The 21,412-nt window shown below is 37.4% G+C and overlaps 1 protein-coding gene across 8 annotated transcripts in view; it reads right to left on the minus strand.

Annotated features, from left to right (window-relative positions):
* CNTN4 (contactin 4) overlaps window positions 1–21,412 on the minus strand; it is a 903,676-nt gene that overhangs the window by 444,688 nt on the left and 437,576 nt on the right. For all 8 annotated transcript variants that reach the window (XM_086697570.1, XM_086697562.1, XM_086697563.1 and 5 more), the window contains one exon: window positions 16,981–17,122. In XM_086697570.1, coding sequence (XP_086553696.1) covers window positions 16,981–17,035 — 55 coding nt within the window. In that variant the 5' untranslated portion in view covers window positions 17,036–17,122. The remainder of the gene's footprint in view (window positions 1–16,980; window positions 17,123–21,412) is intronic.

Genomic DNA, 21,412 nt, shown 5'->3' on the forward strand with positions numbered 1-21,412 from the left:
GAAATATGATATGATAGGTTTCTGTTTTTAAATGATTGCCTTGGCTCTTACATCAAGAATGGAAGAGATTAAGACAAGGAAGAGGCCAGTTAGAAGTGTTACATGTCATCTCAGTAAGAAATGATGAGAGTTTGGCCTAAAATGGAAGCATAGGCAATGAAGAAAAGTAGATTGTGGTGGTTTTAAATAAACCACTTCTCTTTCGCACTTTCCTTCCAAAATATGTAACTTAATTCCCTACCCTGAAGAGGGGCGAGGTCATAGTGACTCACTTTAACAAACAGAATATGGTAGAAATGACATTCTATCACAATGGTCTGCAACAAGGCACTGTGGCTTCCTTTTGCTTCCTCTCTGGGCCAGCTGCTCTTGGAGGAAACAAGGGCACGTGCCAAGAGGATACACAAGCAGCCCCTTCGGGAGCTCCATGTGGTGAGGAACAGAGGCCACCCACCATCTGCCAGCATGAACTTGCCAGCCATGTATGTGATTGTGCCAACCTGAAAGTACATCTTCCATCCCCAGTCAAACCCCCAGACACCGTAGCTCCAGGTAACATCTGACTACAACTTGCTGAGGGACCTGGAGTCAGAAACACCCAGATAAGCTGCTCCTAAATTCCTGATGATCAAAACACAACACAACAAATTGCATGAGACAATAAATGTTCACTACTGCTTAATGGAGGGGGGAAAAGTTAAGAATGACACTAGCATTCTTCTAACACATCCATAATCCAGATATTATCTTTGTGAAGGGAAGAGATGGCTTACATAGTCCTGTGTAAGGAGAAACTATACTCAAAAACACAGTTAAAACACCGGAATTATTATAATAATAGCAGTAGATGGCTAAAAACAGAAAGAAGACTGTAGTTTAAACAGATCAGTGAACACAAAAGCACTTCAAAGAATATTAAAGATAAGACACTGAAACCAAGGAAACGCACAAGTCATGTTTATAAAAGCCAACTGGGCTTCCTCAGACTTTAAGAATGGTTTCTACGTTAAATGCCACACAACTAATGCCACAACTACTCAGCACTCTCAAAATAAAATGTGCTTAAAGGACCTCTAGTCTTAACCATATTCTATGCCCTGTTCCAGAGCTCCATTCACAGGGAAGTCTGGCTCCTTCATGTCACTCATTGTGTGATATTCTCCACAGGTAAGTAAGAAGACTGCCTATCTTATAAAGCCTTTGAATGCCATTAAATTGAATCATCAAGGTAGTGGTACTGTTACATGTCTGAGCCCACAAATGATTTATACAAACTTTTACATAGTACATGGGGTAACAAATCCAACAGATTTTCCATATATGAAAAATAATGAAGAAAATATGATCACACATATAAATATGATTTATCTGAATCAATATGGCCAGGATGCACTGGATGCATCAGGTTGGGGCATTACAACATTCACTGTGGGGAGCTGGAAGATGTCATCCTTCTGCATTAGCATTTCTTAAAATGAGGGATGCACAACACCGGTATGGGAGGTAATTTTTAGATCATAGAGAGACAAGGCATTAAATAACACTGACTCACTTAAGAATAAATTCACTCCTTTCTTGATTAATTCCCTTTGAATTTTTCTGATTAAAGAAGAAAGTCTCAGTTGATGCCAGCGTATCTTAAAAACCTGTCTACTATATGACAGTCTTATTTTTGTGGGAAAATATCAGGACTCAGAATTAGAGTATTCTGAGGACAATTCAGGCTTTTGGGTTTTTTTGATGTTTTTAAGAGTGTCTTTTTTAAAAGTATTATTGACAAATAACTGACATATAATATTGTATTCATTTAAGGTGTTCAACATGATCTGATATATGTATATATTGCAAAATGGTTACCGCAATAAGTGGTGATTACTTAACATTTATTCCCATACAGTTACATTTTTTTCAAAAGTGATTTTTTAAAAAACTTTTTTCGTTTAATGTTTTATTTATTTTTGAGAAAGAGAGAACGAAGAGAGAGAGAGAGAGACAGAGACAGAGACAGAGAGAGCATGAGCTAGGGAGGTGCAGAGAGAGAGGGGGGACACAGAATCTGAAGGAGGATCCAGGCTCTGAGCTGTCAGCACAGAGCCTGACATGGGGCTGGAACTCACCAACTCTGAGATCATGACCTGAGCCGAAGTCAAGACGCTTAACCAACTGAGCCACCCAGGCGCCCCTCAAAAGTGACCTCAAATTACTGAACAAAACATATCTTTATGTATTTACTTTTTTCTCTTTTACTGAACTGGTAATCAATTTAGATAATATGAAATCATAAACAATTATGCAGTGCAATTGACTGACAATTTCCTCTTCTCTTTCCTTATCTTTACTGGAATAAGATGGAACAAGTTGATAAAATCATAAAGGGAATGCAAGAAATTTAGAGCATCCACTTCAAATATGGCTATGTTACTAGTTAAGCATTATATTAAAACCAAGTATTTTGTACAAATATCACACCACTGGGGAGAAAAGCATTCCAAATAGGATGTCCAAAAGTTGTGAAGAGTAAAAAGAGGAGAGGATTCATTTTCACTTGACAATTTTTACATTGCATAGATCACTTGTGTGCAACTCATGTTTGCTACTCTCATCAGCAGTTCGTAACTTCTCAGTAAAATTCTTTGGAGTATATCACATCAAGTCCTGACAAAAACTGTTGACCCAGACAAATACTATTGAATTTTTGTTATTTACTCTTTTGCTCTGAGAAGTAAATTTATTTTGTTTTGTTTAGTTTTGTTTTGTTCTTTAAATTGTTATAATTCCTGGGGGGAAGGTAGTAGTTTATTCTATGGACAAGATTTTGAGTGAATTTCACTCTATCTTCTAAAAGGAGCACAGAAGATAGCACATACAAAGTACATACCACATTCGAATATTTGAATGCATTAGCTTAGTTTTAAACAAATAAATTATAACTTCACTAATTTCAAATCAGAGGGAGGTGAACAGTTGGGAATTTGAAAGAGTACTTAAAGACAACTTCATTTGTTTTACATTTGTATTCTACGGTAAGATATAATTAGAATAAAAAAGCAAAGGAAGGTAGGAGGAAGAATGAACATACCCAGCTCATGTCAGAGGGAGAGATAATGTATATTACCATAAGGAGTGGAGGGAAAACCAAGATGGCAACTCAAAAGAAAAGAAAATGGGGGAAAGATTCCCCCTTGGAAAGAAAGCAGAGATCACTATACTGTGGCTACATCCAAAAATAAAGCAAATTTGGGAAGTAACATCTGCACAGTTTAATTTGGTCTTGTCCATCATAATGTATCCTGTCAATAACTGAGGAGGAAGCTAATGAAGGGGGGTTATGCACAGGACACTATGAAACCAAGAGTGCTGCTCTAGAAGGAACCTGGTAAAGACTGAGGATGATGATGACCAGGACAGAGAGGGAGGAAAATATCTGCTACTGGTGAAGCCATACCTCATGACTTTCATGCACTTCCTTACTCTGATTTCTCCCTCTTATAATGCAGAGGTGATGATATTCGCCACATTAGGCCTACTTTGAACCCAATATTATTTATATAATGTATTCAAAGCATTTAGATGAGAAGGAAGAGGATAGTAATTATTGGTGTTATTATTACTGTTATAAAGCAATGTAGGACTCTATTTCATGTTGCAACGGTAAGAAATAGGGCAAGTCAGGTAAAGTAATAATGATTAACAGTAACGATAATGTTAGATGAATGATACAGTATTCTCTTTAATTTCTAAAATTCTCTAATTCAAATATTAGCAGATTGGCCAATAGATTGGGTAAAAAAATGCTTATATACATTTGTGCCTATATTGCTATATAAAGAACAAAATAGAGATTTATCCTTAAAATATAATCACATAAGAGAAAAAGTCATCAATCTTGTTTTCTTCCTCCATCCCTACCTATGAATAAGGTCATGACCTGCCCCCTTTTTTGTCAACTTCAGAACAAAACTAAACACCATCACTTTCCCTACTTAGTTTTATCGATGATAGGCTAGAAGGCATGCCTGACTTCAGCATTCTCTTCCTGTTACACTCCTACTACAGTCTTCTTTATTCATTCTATGTAATTCAAAACCCATTGAATATAAAGTAAATGCAAGTGTTTTGGATACATTGGGATTCAGTGGGAAAAAGGAAGAAGATCATGCTTCTTTGTTATTAATAATGATTTCAACAGACATTATTATCATACCCTGATTATAGGTCAGTCACTGTTCTAAATATTTTAAGCCTCCTTTGTTAGAGAATTAACCAAGTTCATCAAGCAATTCAGTAACCACACTTAAGACAGATTGTGAACCCAGATTTATCTCAGCCCCAGGACCATGGTCTTATCCACTGTAGGCTGTACCAAAGCAATGTCTTAAGCAAGTGTAACAGTATGGTTCATTGGAAACACTGTATTTTGCCTGGAGTTCTCACTTAAATCTCTCAGGACACGTTAGTTTGAAACAAATTGTTTCCGCACACAAGATTATAAACTCCTTAAATCCATGGACCAAACAACAAACATCCTGGTATGCCCAACATCTATCAGTACACACAAGATAGTACATGCTTAGTAATTTGTTATTATATAGGGTAATAAATTGATAAATAAAACATAGGTAAATATTTTCAAAAGAACCAAAAGATCTAACATTAACAATCTAATCTCTTCTCCAAATTTATTTGCCACTTCCTCAAAAGACTACAGGGTTTTATTAGCCAAGTTACCTAAAACTACTATCACAGGTGGGAAAACAGCTGACAGAGGCAATCACAAATTTCTAAAACACTCTTAATAATAAAATTCCATGCCCATTTACATAGAGTATAGACATGTTTTGATGTGACAAAAACACAGCTATTAAGATCAAGTCCAATTGGGAAAAATTACTACTATTTTGTTAAAATAGTAAATAAAAGTCGATCAAACATTCCCAATATTTCATCTTTGCTCTGAGAGCAGTGAGACATGTGAACGTGAGCAAATGAATTTATCTTTTGGCTCTTTGGTTTTCTCACCTGCCCAAAGAGAAAGGGACTGGATAACAGCACATCTTTGAAAATATGTGAATCTCTGACTGCTGAAGTAGTGTATTTGCTACAATGGTATGTTAGGTCAACTACTAGACTCATCTTCAAAGTTCCTTAGAAAAGAGCAATGCTTTCTTCTGCATCTCAAATTTATCCTGACTTATTCTGACACTTGTTTCCACATCAACAAGCAGAATGCGTCTCTAGGTGTGTTAATTCCTTTCTGGTATCGATGTCACTTAAGTGGAAGCAATAGAGTTGACACCAGGGAGTTTATATTGATTTTTATTTCTTTTAACTTAAGTAGTTCAAATAACATTGCTGCGTTCATACCTTTCAAATAATCTATTTAACTTCAAACATTCTTCAGATACTTTGTCAGTGAAATAGCCCCCCCCCCCACACCCATTTGTATATATTGCATAAATACACTTGTCTGGATGTATGTATAAAATATTATTTTAACACAATACTCATTTGTATGATTATATATACACACCATTTTTTACATATGTATAAAGTCTTACTGAAACAGCCACACTTACATGTATTGTGTGTGGTTACTTTAGTACTCAAAGGGCAGACTTGAGTAGTTAAAACAGAGACTGTATGGTCTCCCGAACCTAAAGTATTTACTATGTAGCCTTTTGAAGAAAAAGGTTGGGACACCTGACTGAAAAGAAACCTGAGACAACTTCTAGAGTAGCGAGTCCAGTAAAAAGAGAATGCAAATCACACAGGTAATTTTAAATTTGTTAGGAGCCACATTTTTAAAAATTCAACTTATTTAAATCAAAAAGGAAACAAAAAAATAGTTCTCCTATTTCTCCTCTTTTTGTCTTCAAAAAGACAGAAAACTTTTTTGTATCAAAAAAGTTTTTTGTATCAAAACTATTTACAAAGCTTTGGCTTGGGACATAATCCTCAGGTAGGTGGAAGTTTAATCACAAACTCAGTGTAGATTTTTAAGTTTTGTATAGACAGGCAGTATAGACGGGCAGTTTTGTATAGACAGGCAGTAAATAAAGAGATGTTCTGCTTCCTAGAAATGCCAACATGGGACAAAATTGATGACAATGCTCATCCTGCTTCCTCAAGATCACTCACACACAGTTGGTCTCTTTCCACCTACATTAGTGCCCCTCTCTTGTTCAGGGAAGAAGCCAGTATCACAGAGTCATCTCACCGATGAGATGTATGTTTGTTTGTTTTTTTCTCTTATTACAGAATCTATACTTTGGGTGTGGGCTAGAATGAAACCTCCAATGTCCATAAACTTACACACTAGGAGGTACCTTAATAGAGCAGTGGAAGACAGACTGGGATTAAAATTTGGGAAGCGTGGATTCTGATTATGCCACTAATTATCTCTGTGTCTTTGGCAAAACTAGTTCACTTGCCTAAAATAAGGGAGTCGGGAAAGGTCCACAGTCCTGTAATCCTGTTCATCATGTATATGGGAAGTTGGCCCTGAGCAAGGCTGACATCCTGAAAACAAGACAGGCTCTCTCAATAAAATGGAATGTTTAATAAGATATCAAAAGTATTTAGTTTTCTTCTCAGGGTTTTTTTTTTTTTTTTTTTTAAGATATAACTCACATGCAATACAATCCACCCTTTTAAAATGTACAATTAAATGGCACAATGATCTGAGTATTTGTTTTCCCCTCAAATTCCCATGTTGAAATCTAGCCCTGTGATGACATTAGGAGGTAGGGGCTTTGGGAGGTGATTAGGTCATGAGGACAGAACTCTCATGAATAGAATGAATGCCTTGACAAAACAGATTCTAAAGAGATCATTTGCAACTTCCATCATATCATGAGGACACAGAAAGAAGTTGACAATCTGCCATGTGGAAGAAGACCTTTTTTCAACAGAACATAAGGAAGCTGGAAACTTGATCTTGGACTTCTAGCCCACAGAAACTGTGAGCAAAAAATCTCTGTTGCTTATAAGCCACCAAATCTGTGGTTACTGCAGCCTTAACTTAAAACAAGTAGTTTACAGTATATTCATAAGGTTGTGCGGTCATCACTACATAGTTCCAGAGTATCTTCAACATCCTGAAAGAAACAATATACCCAACAGCAGTCATTTGCTGTCCTCTCCTATGTCCCCCTCTGGGCAACCCTAATCTACTTTCTGTCTCTATAGATTTCCATGTTTTGTATAATTTATACAAATGAATTCATAAAAAATATGGCCTTTTTTGTCTGGCTTCTCTCACTTAGAGTATTTCAAAAGTTGGGATGCCTGGGTGGCTTAATCAGTTAAGCATCTGACTCTTGATTTCAGCTCAGGTCATGATCTCCGAGTTCATAAGTTAGAACCCACATCAGGCTCTGTGCTGTGTTAAGTGTACAGCCTGCTTGGGATTCTCTCTCTTCCTCTCTCCTTTGCCCTATCCTGCCTGGGTGTGCTCTCTCTCTCTCTCTCTCAAAATAAATAAATCATCTTTTAAAAACATTTAAAAAAGAATATTTCAAAAGTTTATCCCTGTTGGAGTATCAGTACTCCATTCCTTTTTATGGCTGAAATACTCCACCAATAAAACTCCACATTTTGTTCATCTATTTATCAACTAATGGGTTATTCCCACTTTTTGACTATTATGAATAATACGGCTATATACATTTCTGCACACATTACTTCTATTCGGGTCAGTGTGTTTTGCTGATTTTTCTGTTAGAAATTCTGCTTTTCAAAGACTCCTCTGGTCTTGAATACTTCACTGTTTTTGCTGGATAGAAGACTTTGACATTCTTTCTTCTATAAAGGCACCTCAGAGGTACTGTGATACACAAAGCATTTACCCCATTCTTTGAGTCCAAAGTTTAGACTTTCCATTCTGTACCTCTCCCCTCTGCACCTGTTCCCAGTCAACTTCCCCTCAGGCTCAGGGTTACCAGCATGGGGTTTCTACTTCTACAAAGACAGAAAGAGAAGGGAATTCTCCTCAGCTACAATTTTAAACTAAGGATTAATAGGTTAGTTCCTATACCTTCTATGGCCCTGCTATTCAATAAAAGTATAATGTGAGCCACATTATATATAATTAACATTTTTCTAGCACCTACATTAAAATAAAAACAAACTGGCAAATTAATGTTTTGTTTAGCCCAATGTATTCATTTCAACATGTAATTCATATAAAAATGACTAGAGGTATTTTATATGTTTTCTTTGTATTAGGTTTCCAACATCCCAGGGCAAACACGGAAAGAAGGTGATGTGAAGGTGCAGGCAGAGATTTAAGTGATGCATCTATAAGACAAGGAATGCCAAGGACTGATGCCAAAACCAGAAGGCAGGAAGAGTCAGGGAAGGATTCTTCCCTAGAACCTACAGGGTGAGTGTGGCCCTGCCAACATTTGACTTCAGACTTCCGGCCTCAAGACCCATAAGAGAGTAAATTTATATTGTTTTAAGCCACTTTGTGGTAATTTGTTTCAGTTGCCCTAGGAAAGAAACTACTACAGATTTGTGAACTGTTTGGACTACTCACACGTCAAGTGCTCAATAGCTAACTGTGGCTGGCTTCAGCACAAATTTAAAAGCTTTAGAGGGGGTCAGTCTTCTGTGGCCTTTTTCCAAACCTTGCTGCAGAAAAGAGAACCCTGGACACACATCTCAATTCATATCTGAAGGGGTGAGCTATATCCCCTGGAATTATTTCTTTCCAAAACAAAATGATATGTTTTCTTCCTTAAGGGAAAGGATTCTGGATTACTCTAAGAAGACCAAACAACCTGACAATCCACTAGGGGTTTGCAAAATATCTTCCCCTATCTCTCTAAGCACATAAATCATACCTAATATATGTACATTATTGTTTACCAAAAAGATGAGTCATTATACTATATTTGTAGCCTCAAGGGACATTTTTCTTTTATTTTCTGCTTTCCCAAGATTCTACCCATAGTGCTATTTCCCTTCAAAATTAAAGAACAACATCTTTTCTGAATTCATTACATCATAAAACAGATAAAGAGCACAGGCCAGTATCACCTGGTAGTGGTTCACAGGCAGTGAAACAAGGCTAAGCAGAAAAATTTAATTATTTCAATACTCAGGACATCTCTTCAGCATAAAAAGCCCTTACTTTGTATTAGCAGGTATTCAGTAAGGTGCTCTGAAAACTAGACTCAGTGAAAAGAGAGCATATATACCAGGGGGAAAAGTAGGCCACCAGGTTATGAATCACAAAGCTTGGATTCTAGCTTTGCCATCAATGCCAGGCATATAACCTTGAGCAGGTCACTTACCACTCAGATTCCCACATGTAAAATTGGGATAATGACAATTTCTGCCTTACCTGCCTCTCAAAGCATTAAGTGTGGTTCTCAAGCACTCAAAAGCATCAGCATCTTATCGATAGCTTGCTAAAACAAACACTGAGGGGCTCATTTCCACAAATTCTGATTCTGTAGGTCTGGGCTTGGGCCCAGGAATCTACATTTCTACTATATTACTAGGTGATGCTGCTGCTGCTGGTACATGGACTGCATCCGAGAAGTAGTGGTTCATAGTATTTTACAAGATGGTGAGCTCCATAGGACAAGGACTAGGTGTCATTAGATATCATACCATCACAGTTAACAGCCCAGGCTTTGGAGCTGGATAGACTCAAATTCAAATACTGCTTTGCTTCCTTAGTCAGGACATGTAACCCCTCATCTAGGAAATGGGTTATTGTCAGGTTAAATGGAATACTGCACTCAACAACGTGATACTATATCTGGCACAGATATGCTCGATAAATTCTCACTCATTATTCTTGTAGTTGCCACCAGCCCCTAATAGGCTTGCTAAACAGACTGTTCAGCAAATATTTCATAGTTAACAAGCAATAAACAGATTAAGGGTAGTATTAAAACAGTGTGGGGCAATATCCTCATCAAACTCTGTTTATCATATGGATGAAGTATCTGGTTGACATCAACAACAGCAGTTTAGGGGGAGAGAAGAATAGAAGGGTATGGCACAGCACACAGTCTTTACACCAGCACATTCCATCACAGTTCATTAGGGACTTTTATGTGCACCTTTCTTTGTCTTGGTTGTTGTTGTTATTGTTATTCTTGTTCTGTAAAATTTATTTTAGAAATCTTTCATCATTTTGAGCCATCAGATCCTTTTCTCTTTAGAAACCTCATCTCTTTACAACTTGATAATTTCTGGAGGCCCCATCACAAAAACCTTCCCAGCACTTTCCCGGGGCCAGTTCCCCAGATATATGGCTCCAACTGGCAACTGTTCTAGGTGCCTTCCCTCTAGGAGGTAGACTCTAAATGTTGTGGCTGCTGTACACGCAAATGGATGCCCACTGGTTTGTTGCTGCTGGTGATGATGTTAATAATGACATTAACAGCAACTAACACTTTGTCTAGGTGACTTAGACTTAGTCGCTACAAGACTAAGTACCTTTAAACATACAGATTTAATCAATTTAGGTATTAATTTTTCATAGGTATTCTTCATTATTATTATTATAACCCCCATTTTAAAGATGAGGTCATGTTGCAAAAAGGTGAAGGAAGGGCAACAAATGAGCTATAAACTCTGCTATGCAATCTTCAACCACTGAAGAAGGCCAGACACCAGTGTGCTAAGAAGCTGATACTGGTATCATCATGGTCATTGTCATCATCATCATGACCACCAGGGCCAAGAGGACAGGGACTATGTTTCACTTACAACTACATTCTTAGAGAACAGTGCGATGCTTCACACTGGCAGATCCTCAAATGTGTGTTCAATCATTCAATGAACAGTAGCTCACAAGGAATCGTGCTAAGTATCAGACAATGTGTTAAGCACGAAGAACATATACATGATCTCAATCCTCATAAACTAAATGAGGTAAATATACTTATTCTGTCCATTTTATAGATGGCGGGGTCACCAAAGACTTAGGGAGATAGAATCGCTAGATTACACAGCTTTTAAACAACAAACCTATCTATTTTATCTCAAAGCTCCATGCTCTTAACTACCAGCACTGTTGGGTCCCCAGGTCACATTTCTGACAAGGTTGGAGTTGCCAGAGGCTATCCTTTTACCTGCTATCCTCAAGCTCTAGGCTTAATTCCACATTTCTACAGAAAACTGTTGCACAAGCTGATATGAAATGCATGGTTATATTTAGATTTTCAACTGTTTTTTCCCTTCTTCCTAATATGTTTCATTCAACAGAATTTCTTTCTTTCTTTTTTTCTTTTCTTTTGTTTTTGTAGATACATGTCCTAGACTCTATCAGTAAGAGAGTTTTATATAGTTAAGACATCCAGCTTGGCTGAGCATATCTAATGAAGCCATTAATGACTTTGCTTCCAGAGTGGTCTAAAATTGAATATTTCTAAGAACTTTTGGGTGTATGATGCTACTATATGTCCATGCCTATGGGGATATAAAGCTGTTGCCAGTTTCTCTATTTACCTCAACATCTTCATTACTCATTTTTATTATCCCACCATGAAATGTACTTAAATACTTAAAATGATATTCAAAAGGAGTTTTCCACTTGCTATTTATTATTTTCTGGGCATAGTTCTTCCCATCCCTTTCCTGAATTTTCATCACTAGAGTCACTGCATTTTAATGTAGTTATTAGCTCTTTTCTTGGTAAATCTTTCTACTGCTTTGGCTTCATTTAATGGCCATGGTTAGAAGACAGCACAGAGGAAACAGGAAATCCATTCTTTGGCTTCAGTCAGCATGACTATAAATGCATTGGCAAACCAGATTCTTAGAAAAAGAAGCAATAAAACAACAGGTCGCTACAAGACTATGCTTTGCAGTAGCTATATGGAAACTGAGACTTACTCAATTGTTGTTTTTTTATCATCATTGAATACTTGTAGCTTTTGCAAAAGCAGAGGCAGTACTAGGTTTAATTTCTATCTAGAACTGTTAACTATTTGAATGTTGCCCATTATTCTGTTTATTCTGCAAAAAAAATATGAGAATATGAAGAACTCAAATTTTGTACCTGGCTGCACTGTGAGCATAAGCTCTGAAACTAACTTCAGTGTGCTCTCCATTCTGGTGAGACTATATGGGCATTATGAAGAAGGGAAGATGTTTTAGGGATGATCCTCAACTTTGTTGGAATGTTCTGATTATGTGGAAAGATTACGTTAACTGAGTTCAACATCAACAAATACTGGAAGTTCCTAATGTGTATTTGTGTTCTCCTACCGTGGAATAAGCTAAAACCATAGACAGTCTACTTTTGTCTTACTGATAAGACATTTCCTGAGCCTAACATCCCTTCTGAAGACAATTGAACATTCTCTCCAAGGACTCTGATTGCAGGTATTGGCAATTTTATTGTCATCGATTCAAGCGACATGAATGTGATTAAACTATTCAACCAAGGGCTCCTCCTTCCTCCACATTTTGTGAACACTTACCAATCCTAGAATAGGTCTCTCCTGAATTATACAGGACCTTTACTCCACTACCTATCCCCAGATGCAGCTGTGACAACAGCATGGATTTTGTGAGCAAGTCAATAAAATGCTTGCATTTGGAACGGATGCACCTTCTCAAAAGGAGATAATTGCTGAAATTGCTAAACTGCACCACAGAGATGGGAACAAACTTAACCTCCCTGGAACCAAGATCAACTGAGAATACATCAAACATGCATTTTTTTTTCATGCATTCACACAGGGTATTGAAATGTCTTCACACCTCTTGCTGCACATGAACAAATAAATGGACCAGCCATTTTACTCTTTCTTTCAAACTCTGCCAACGTGAACAGAATCAGTAACACATGGTAAGGCACAGGACATATGTAAAATTTCATATTAGCTGAATAAAATTTGAAGCTTAGCTCTAATGCTCTCAGAATCTCTATGCTTCTCAAACCTTGTGTATAGCTAAAAACAAAAACTTTTGAGTTGAAAAGGACTTTAGGGACCACCTGTTTAACATCCTCATTGTACAGAGGTATAAAGTGAATCCCAGAGAGGCACATATGACCTGCCCAGCATCTGGCTAATAATGCAACTACTTAACAGTAAGAAGAATAAAAGAGATGGTTAATAGTGAAACTATCTGGTTCTAGGACCTAGATATTACTTAAGATGTATCTATATAAAGGCATATTATATTTACTCATATCAGTACTTGTACACATATACATATATGGATATATATCATAGTCAACACTTCAATAATCTGTCAAAGCTATGTTTCCTATCTGGTTTCTTCCCAATTATTCTTCCCAATATTACCCTACTGCTCTATTAATTGGTGTGTGCATATTTTTGGTTTGGATTACCTCAAAAACAGAGCCTGAGGGAAGGATTTGGGGAGGGGAGGAAACATTTATTTGGGAGATGATCCCAGGGAGCAGGAGAGAAGCAAGGAAAATTAGAAGAAACTACTGTGGGCATCTGGGATTCAGTCTTTCTGAGGACTTCTAAGAAACTGTGTAGAATGTGACTAATAACTGTCCTTCCAAATGACAGGTGGCTGCAGTATTTGTTACTGTTCCTCATACTTCATTGGTTAAGGAATGTACCAGAGGAAAGAGTTACCTATGTGTATGCTCATGCTCGCTCTCTCTCTCTCTCTCTCTCTCTCACAAATGGCCAGTATGCAGCATTCATTTGTTTGAAATATATTTATTTACTCATTGAATGGCACTGTTCACTAGGCATTTTGAAGATGCTGGGGATATAGCAGTGGTCTAAAAACAAACAGAAATATCTGCCTTAATAAAGTTTCATTCTAGTGTGGAAAGACATTTAGTATAAAGACAAATAAAATATGCTGATATTCATACATGTATAAGAATTCTAGAAAAAAATAAAATAATAAGAGAGGTATAAAATATTGGTGAAAGAAAATAGTTGTTTTCCTTTATATTAATTTGTGTATTGTCATCAAGAAAGGCCTCACCAATTAAGTGACATTTAATAAGGTTAGAGGGAAAGTGACAGGGACATTTAGAGCATGAACATTCTTGGCAAAAGGAAGAGTTATTAGTACAGAGACCCCAACATGTAGTGTACTCGGCAAAGTATATAATAACAAAGAAAAACCAAGTGGTTGAAATAAACTTTGCAAACGGGAGACCATTTGGTTGGTTTCATGCAGCCTTTTATTTTAAAAATTAATGTGAATGGGTTGGCAATATTAAAACATTAGGAGATTTATGCATAAAAGTCTTGAAGAACTAGAAGACCTAGCATAAAGGACTAGAGCCAGGCACTGGTTTGTAATTTAAATAGGATATGTTTTCTCTCGTTTTCCACAATTACCAACATCTTCTATTACATGTAGGAGTCACTATCCCTTGAAGAATGTTTCACTCACATGTTCGCTTCCTTGTTCTTTCAGGTAGCAGAGTTTTGTGATCCCTAGTTTAAATTCATTAAGAGGCAGAATAATTAAAACCAATTTTGCAGGGACTAGATTTTCAGACTGCTGGCATCAGTAGTCCTTCCTTCCTTCTTAATTCCTTCCTTCCTTCCTCTCTCCAGTCCTTCCTACTTTAATTCCTTCCTGCCTTCCTACCTTAATTCCTTCCTTCCTTTCTTCCTAAGAAGAAATCTCTACACACAACATGAGGCTTGAACTCACAACCCTGAGATCAAGAGTCACATGCTCTACTGAGCCAGGCAAGCACCCCTCTTCTTAAAAAAATTATTTTCAGAGACTAAGTATAGTATTTAGCAAAAGAGGAGAACATTTCCACTGTACCATAAATTACTAATTATTAATTGCTAATTAAGTAATTACTAGTCCTCTCGAGGTATATCTCTTATAGAAGTCTGCTTATTCATTTGGATCTTCTTTCTTATGGAACAGACACATTTGAGATTTACTAATTATGGTAAACTTAATAGGCATAAATATTTTCCTTGCCAAAAACTTACCATGAAAGCTGTAACTAAGTACAGAAAAGGAAAAGGATGAGAAGCTAAAGCAGTTAAAGAAATCTGTTCAAAATTCAGTGTCACGTGCTATATAAATTAACGAAATCAAGACAAATAGCAAGAAAACAAAAACATTAATTAAAGCTTGACTTTACCTACATTGAAGGAGGCATATGGTAAGAGAATATTAATGCCATGTGAAACAGTTCACAAAAATGGCTCACAAAAACAATCAATATACTGATGCCCTACAAAAAGCTAAGTGAAGAAAAAAGATACAGGTACACATCTTCAGTGAGAAGTCCAAGTTTTTCAAAACACAACTGAGGAGATTAATGTCTTCCTCGATTTTCAACTCTTTAATTTCTTGACATCTACTCAGCACAGTGGGTTAAATAAGCACATTGCTGTAGTCAAATACTGCGACATCAATTCACTGCTTTCAGCTTTAAAGAATACATTCATCCCAGAGTCATTAGAAGTTAAAGCCAGAATGACTCAGTTGAGGCTTTTTTAGGAGGGTCAAAGTCCATAAAAAAGACTAGAGAAAAGCAACTGAGGCACAGAGTCTGATGTACTTTGCTGGGATGGCATGATTTAGGCTCTGACCAGATGAGGAAGAGAAGTGATAAAGCTAAAACAGATGGCTAGATGGCAAAATGTCCAAAATCAGGGAATGGTGAGGATGTTTGCAAACGCAAGAGGTTCAGGATTTAAAGGCAGGGGATTACTTATGAGTGAAGGAGAGTTCGTGTTTAAAAAAACACAGTAAAAATGAAACCCCAAATATCAAGAATACATTTGCAAGCATGAACTGGACAAACCAACAATATAGCTAAAATACTGTATGTTATAATAATCAAAACTATGGATTCTAGAGTTTGTCTGTTTGAGTCAGAAACTTAACAGTTTCACCACTTACTGGCTTGGTGACCTTGGGTAAGTTTCTTAACTTCTTGCCATTTCAGTAATAATAATAAAAATAGACATGCAAGTACAAATAAACAGTTATTACTTCTTAGTGGTCATGGTGGAATGAGATGAGCTAAAGTACAAGAGTTTAGCATAGTGTCTGGCATGGAGTAAGTGACCTATACATGTTAGTATTACTATTACTACCTTTAATTATGTAACAGTTGCAATTAATCTGTTCTATCAAGCTTTCAGTCTATATAGCTATAGAACTCAGCTAATACAGCTTTAAGGGAGCAGTAATTGTGTCCTACTTGCTCCGGATTATATTCTCAGACACTAGAACAAAGCTGGGTCTTTGCAAGGTACTCAGTACCATTATTTGAATGAATTCGTGGATCTGAGTAATGGTGAACCAAAAGTCTTAAATGCAAATATATTCAGGTGTCCCTCTGAAAGGCCTGGAAAGATGCCCACCATGCCAACCTGAAAACTCTCAGTGCATGTTGGATTTAGGTTCCATCAACATATGAATTATGTATGTCGGCTGGTAGGCTCATACCTTCCAGAAAATGGAGAAAGCAATAAATAGTATGTTTGAACTCTTTAAAGTCCTTGTCTACTAGTTGACCATGGGCATATGGTAAAAAAATCTCCTGTCTTCTTACTTTCCAGCTCCTGCTAACTATAGGTATATCGAAATGAAAGAGAGGACGAAAAAATGGAGTAATATTAACAAAGACACTGAAAGAGCTACCCAAATAAACTTCTATCTGCTGACATCAAAGGAGGTAAGGCTCTAGACTATGTTATCAGTTTTATTGCCCAATATCTCTGTGCAATTGAGCAGTGGGATGAGCAAAAATAACAACTTTCTAACTAAATAATGGCTCAAAGGACTCTAAAAGGACCAGATAGACAGGTGGAAACATCAGTGTCTAGCTTTGGATACAACACCATGAAAAGAGCCACTAAAAGACCATCAGGAAAGCAGATTCAACAGTGTCAGCAAATGCTAGTCATCGTAGCACGCACTCTTACAATTTTATCATGGCCATCGAAAGCGAAGGCCCACTTTTGAATTAGTGTGAAATACAGTAGCATTTTTAAATCAAAAAGTTTTTAAATGACACTCTACCTGCAAGGCACAACATGAATGATTGCAGTACCAGCAGTTCCCATGGCAACCTCATCTTCAGTTTCTGAGGTTAAAGGAGTTTCAAGTCCAGTATCAAATGAATAGAATCGCTGCTTCTTTTAAGTTTTGTTCAACCTTTAATCTGTGGGAAAGAAGAAACATCACAATGAGATTTGCAGATACTTCTTTTTGTGGTCTCTGCAAATTTGTCTTTATCTGAAAACAAATAAAATTCACTTGTGGAAAAGTACTATTAAAGAAAAGTATGTTAAATTATGGATATGAAACAAATAAGCTTCCTTTCCTTTTCTTCCAAATAATATTTGGACAGGGATGAGCTGATGTGTCCCTGTGGCTACTGAGTGAAAACAAGAATAGTTCTGATTAGATGTGAAACAATCCAAAGGCAGGGGAATGAACTATGTTTCTTTACAAGGTCCTATCTAGTCCCTTATTCTCCAGTCCCCGTTCTTCTTTATTTTCGAAATTAATAATATGCTAAAAAAGTCAGCATGAAGAGTTCAGCTGTCAGTGAACAAGAGAGGGTTAACACTGCTGGACCATGAGGAAAAATTCCCAAGGTTTGGAATGGAATTACATGTGGGAAAATTATAACTACTCTAATAATTTAAACATTTTTTTTCCTTATGTTCTGTTTCATCTCTAAAATGCAGTAAAATGTGCAGCTCTTGTGCCTACCAAAAAAAAAAAAAATCCTACCAACTATGAGTAGCTGGCAATGAGGTTCTTTTGGACAAATCCTGAACATGATTTACAACAGTGATTCTTCCATTATCCAGGAATATTAAATTAGGATAACTCTGTAGTAAAGAAAGGCTCCTTGTTCTGCATTCCAAAGGCTACAAATTAAGTAAGTATGAGTGAAGCAGGCGGGCAAACATGGGCACTCTGGAGAACACAGCCATGTCCTGTATGAAGCTGGAGGGTATTCCTTAGCTCAAGCTAATGGCTAACATATGGTGCACAGAACCAGGGTGGCAGGACCTTTTCAAAGAAAATTTGCAAATATTATTGTATTTTGAAAAATCTCCCAAGTTTTAATGTTTATATATTTTTGAAAGGTGGGGGAGGAGCATAGAGAGAGACAGAGAAAGAGAGAGAGAGAGAGAGAGAGAGAGAGAGAGAGAGAGAAGGGAGGGAGACACAGAATCTGAAGCAGCTTTCAGGCCTCGAGGTGTCAGCACAGGGCCCAACACGGGGCTGGAACTCATGAACTTCGAGATCATGACGTGAGTCAAAATTGGATGCTTAACCGACTGAACCACCCAGACACTTTGAGAATCTCCCAAGTTTTAAATACTGGGAATTAGTTCAAAATATTTTTTTTAAACAATGTGTGAACCAAACAAAGCCAAATCATTGTCAGGTGCCAAAGGTTTGCAACATGACCTTAGAAAACAGAACTCTCTACTGCACTTGCTCTCATCCACCCATCCCTTTTCCCTCTATACTGCCAGCCAGCCATGCAGTTGCATATATGGGGCACCCTCTGCTTGCCAAATACTAGGTGAGGCACTTGGACCTGCCAAAATGCAGACAAAAATTCTAGCATCAAGAATCTCTTCCTACTCCAATGAGGGCAGTTGTGCACATTTCAAAAAACTGCAATACAATATGCCATTGGGAAAGAAGGAGGAAACTTTCCGGCCTGGGAGACTTTATAAAAGAGAGGAGCTCCCACTGGGGTTTCAAAGATGAGCATGATGCTTTCTATCTATCATTTAGTCAAATAAAGGAGAACGCTAGGAAACTGGGAGACTCAAAATCTCTTTACAAGCCTGGCTATAACTAGTTGCATGGTCCTGGGTATGCACCCCATCCTCCCTCCCTCTCAAGATTGTTTCAAGTGATATCTACTTAATAAGTGAGTGAAAACTATATAGTGCCATACAAATGATATTAACAATATGATAAATGTTATGATAAATGTTATGATAAATATGATAAATGATAAAACAATAGATATTATTATTATTGTAGCTCCAATATTTTTAATCTGATAATAACCTGGGGCTTCTTTTCTTTTTTTTTTTTTTTTTTTTTAATTTTTTTTTCAACGTTTTTATTTATGGGACAGACAGAGACAGAGCATGAACGGGGGAGGAGCAGAGACAGAGGGAGACACAGAATCGGAAACAGGCTCCAGGCTCCGAGCCATCAGCCCAGAGCCTGACGCGGGGCTCGAACTCCCGGACCGCGAGATCGTGACCTGGCTGAAGTCGGACGCTTAACCAACTGTGCCACCCAGGCGCCCCTAACCTGGGGCTTCTCATCTCACTCTCACTCATAAGGAAAACACCATGAGTAAACACAGGCTCACATGAAAAAATGGACCAGCACAAGCTCGTTAATCAAGGGCTCTTAGCATTAATTTATACCACATGATCACTGAGAAGCCTTTATGTTTATGAGAAAGCTAACAGAAAGTGAAGAACCATCATTAGAGAACTCATCCTTCTTTTGTGCCCTCAAATAGCTAAGTTTCTGATAAAGATAGACTTAATATGTTGTGAAGACAAAAGGGACTCTTAACTTCTGATCTGCTGATGTGGCTGAAAGCAGGCGGCATCTCTAATTGGATATGTTCAGATACTCTTCTGACATGCATGGTGATTAGGCCATTTTAGATAAACAGGATGTGCTGATCAATGAAAACTATTAATGTCTTAAGCAAATGATCAGGGTATTAATAATTAATTTTGTGAGGGAAATGTCATCTCAGACCTGGGGATTGATTAAGCAGTATCTTGAAGCAATTAAAATTAGCTTAGAAAATGTACCCAATTTCATGATAAAGATTTAATTCATGATATGATGCTATTTACAGTATGTGTTAAGAGCTGTAAATTTTTAAGGATGAAGGAATTCAGGAATCCTATTGGTATTTATTTACATTGAAGACAGTAAGGTTCACCTTTACTAATCAGAAATAATGGGGTCATTGACAGTAATTTGTCTAGTGGGTAGTATTAGCCAGAGCACCACGTTTTCTGTATGGAGCTGAAGATTCATGAATCTCATGTGGGACTGTGGTACAGGATACAAAGTTTCATAATTCCAGGGTTTTTTTGCTAAAGCCAGAAAGAAAGCTGCAGGATGAGCCAAGAGTTATGGTGGTAATAGATGTCTCCTGAAGCTCAGAGTTCTCCCTGGTTTATCCTAAGGTGGCTATAGCAAAAGGTAGTATACTCAGCACTAACTTTGAGACCTTGGCCAAGAATTAGACTCGTAAATCCTACAGAGGAAGCCAAACAATGAAAGAGGACTCAGTTGCTTTCTCTGGCTGAGCCGGAAGGAGATTAACTGAGAATTCTCTGGTTATTTTTACACACTGCTAAACAGAGCAAAATGCCTCTAGCCTTCAACCCTTCAAACAATTCTGATACTCTTACACTAACAGTAATACCAAAGACCTCCCTGTAAAGTACTTAAGACAAAAGCAGGATTCAGTTCTCCCTTAAGAGTCCTGGTTTTCAAGAACCTACGTGCAGGGTCTGATCATATAATTATTTGATTTAGCACTCTGCTAAATTAAAATTCTGCTGGTATGCAAGTAGCTCTAATTCAGCTCAACAAATAAGGAGATGTGCTTATTGTGCAACAGAAATAGTACTAGGTGTTAGGTGTGCAGAGGTAATGGAAGTGAGGCCCTGTCCTCAAGGAGCTCACTGCTGGCTTGACAAGAGAAGGAACTAAACCAGTCATTATAATGCAGTTCAACACACATTATAAGTCTATTAGGTACAAAGTGTTAAGGATGCAAAAGAGTTATCATCTAACTGAATTGTGGGGCAGTGGGGCTAGGGCTTCAAGAAAGCTCTCCAAAGGGCCTCAACAGTTGAACTAAGTTTAAAGGATCAATAAGAGGGAGGAAGGAAATTCTAAGCCAAGGAATAAGGAAAACACAGAGGCATGAAGCTGCGAATTTAGAGTTCAAGTTGCCACAATACAAGATAATGAAAGCAGCAAAGTCTGAAAAGTCAGTACTGTGCTTTAATCTTGGGCCTCCCATTCCCCAGCTAAGTGGCTCATTTGTAAAATAGTGGCAATAATACCTGTCTTCCAGGCTTACTGGAAGAATTAGTGAGAATTTATGCAAGGCACTGAGTTCAGGTTCTTGACACTTAGCTGCCATCCTTGTTAAAAACAGCCTAGCCCCGCCCAGCCCAGTCAGAGGCCTGATAACCAAACTGCTTGAATGTATCCTAAAGAATTTGGACTTGAATCTGAAGGCTAAGAGGATGAGGAGAATGCCCTTAACAAGGAAAAGACCTATAAAAGGTTGATTTAGGAGTATGGGGATTTGCTTTAAATGCAATCCTCAGAAGTATAGAATATCTATTCTACCCCATTTACTTTTTCTCTTCTGGTCAACAAATTAACTAACTCTCTAATTACTAAGTATACTTCC

The sequence above is a fragment of the Puma concolor genome, chromosome A2 (genome assembly GCF_028749965.1).
Source record: "Puma concolor isolate L17-30 chromosome A2, mPumCon1.1.hap2, whole genome shotgun sequence".
Taxonomy (NCBI): Eukaryota; Metazoa; Chordata; class Mammalia; order Carnivora; family Felidae; genus Puma; species Puma concolor.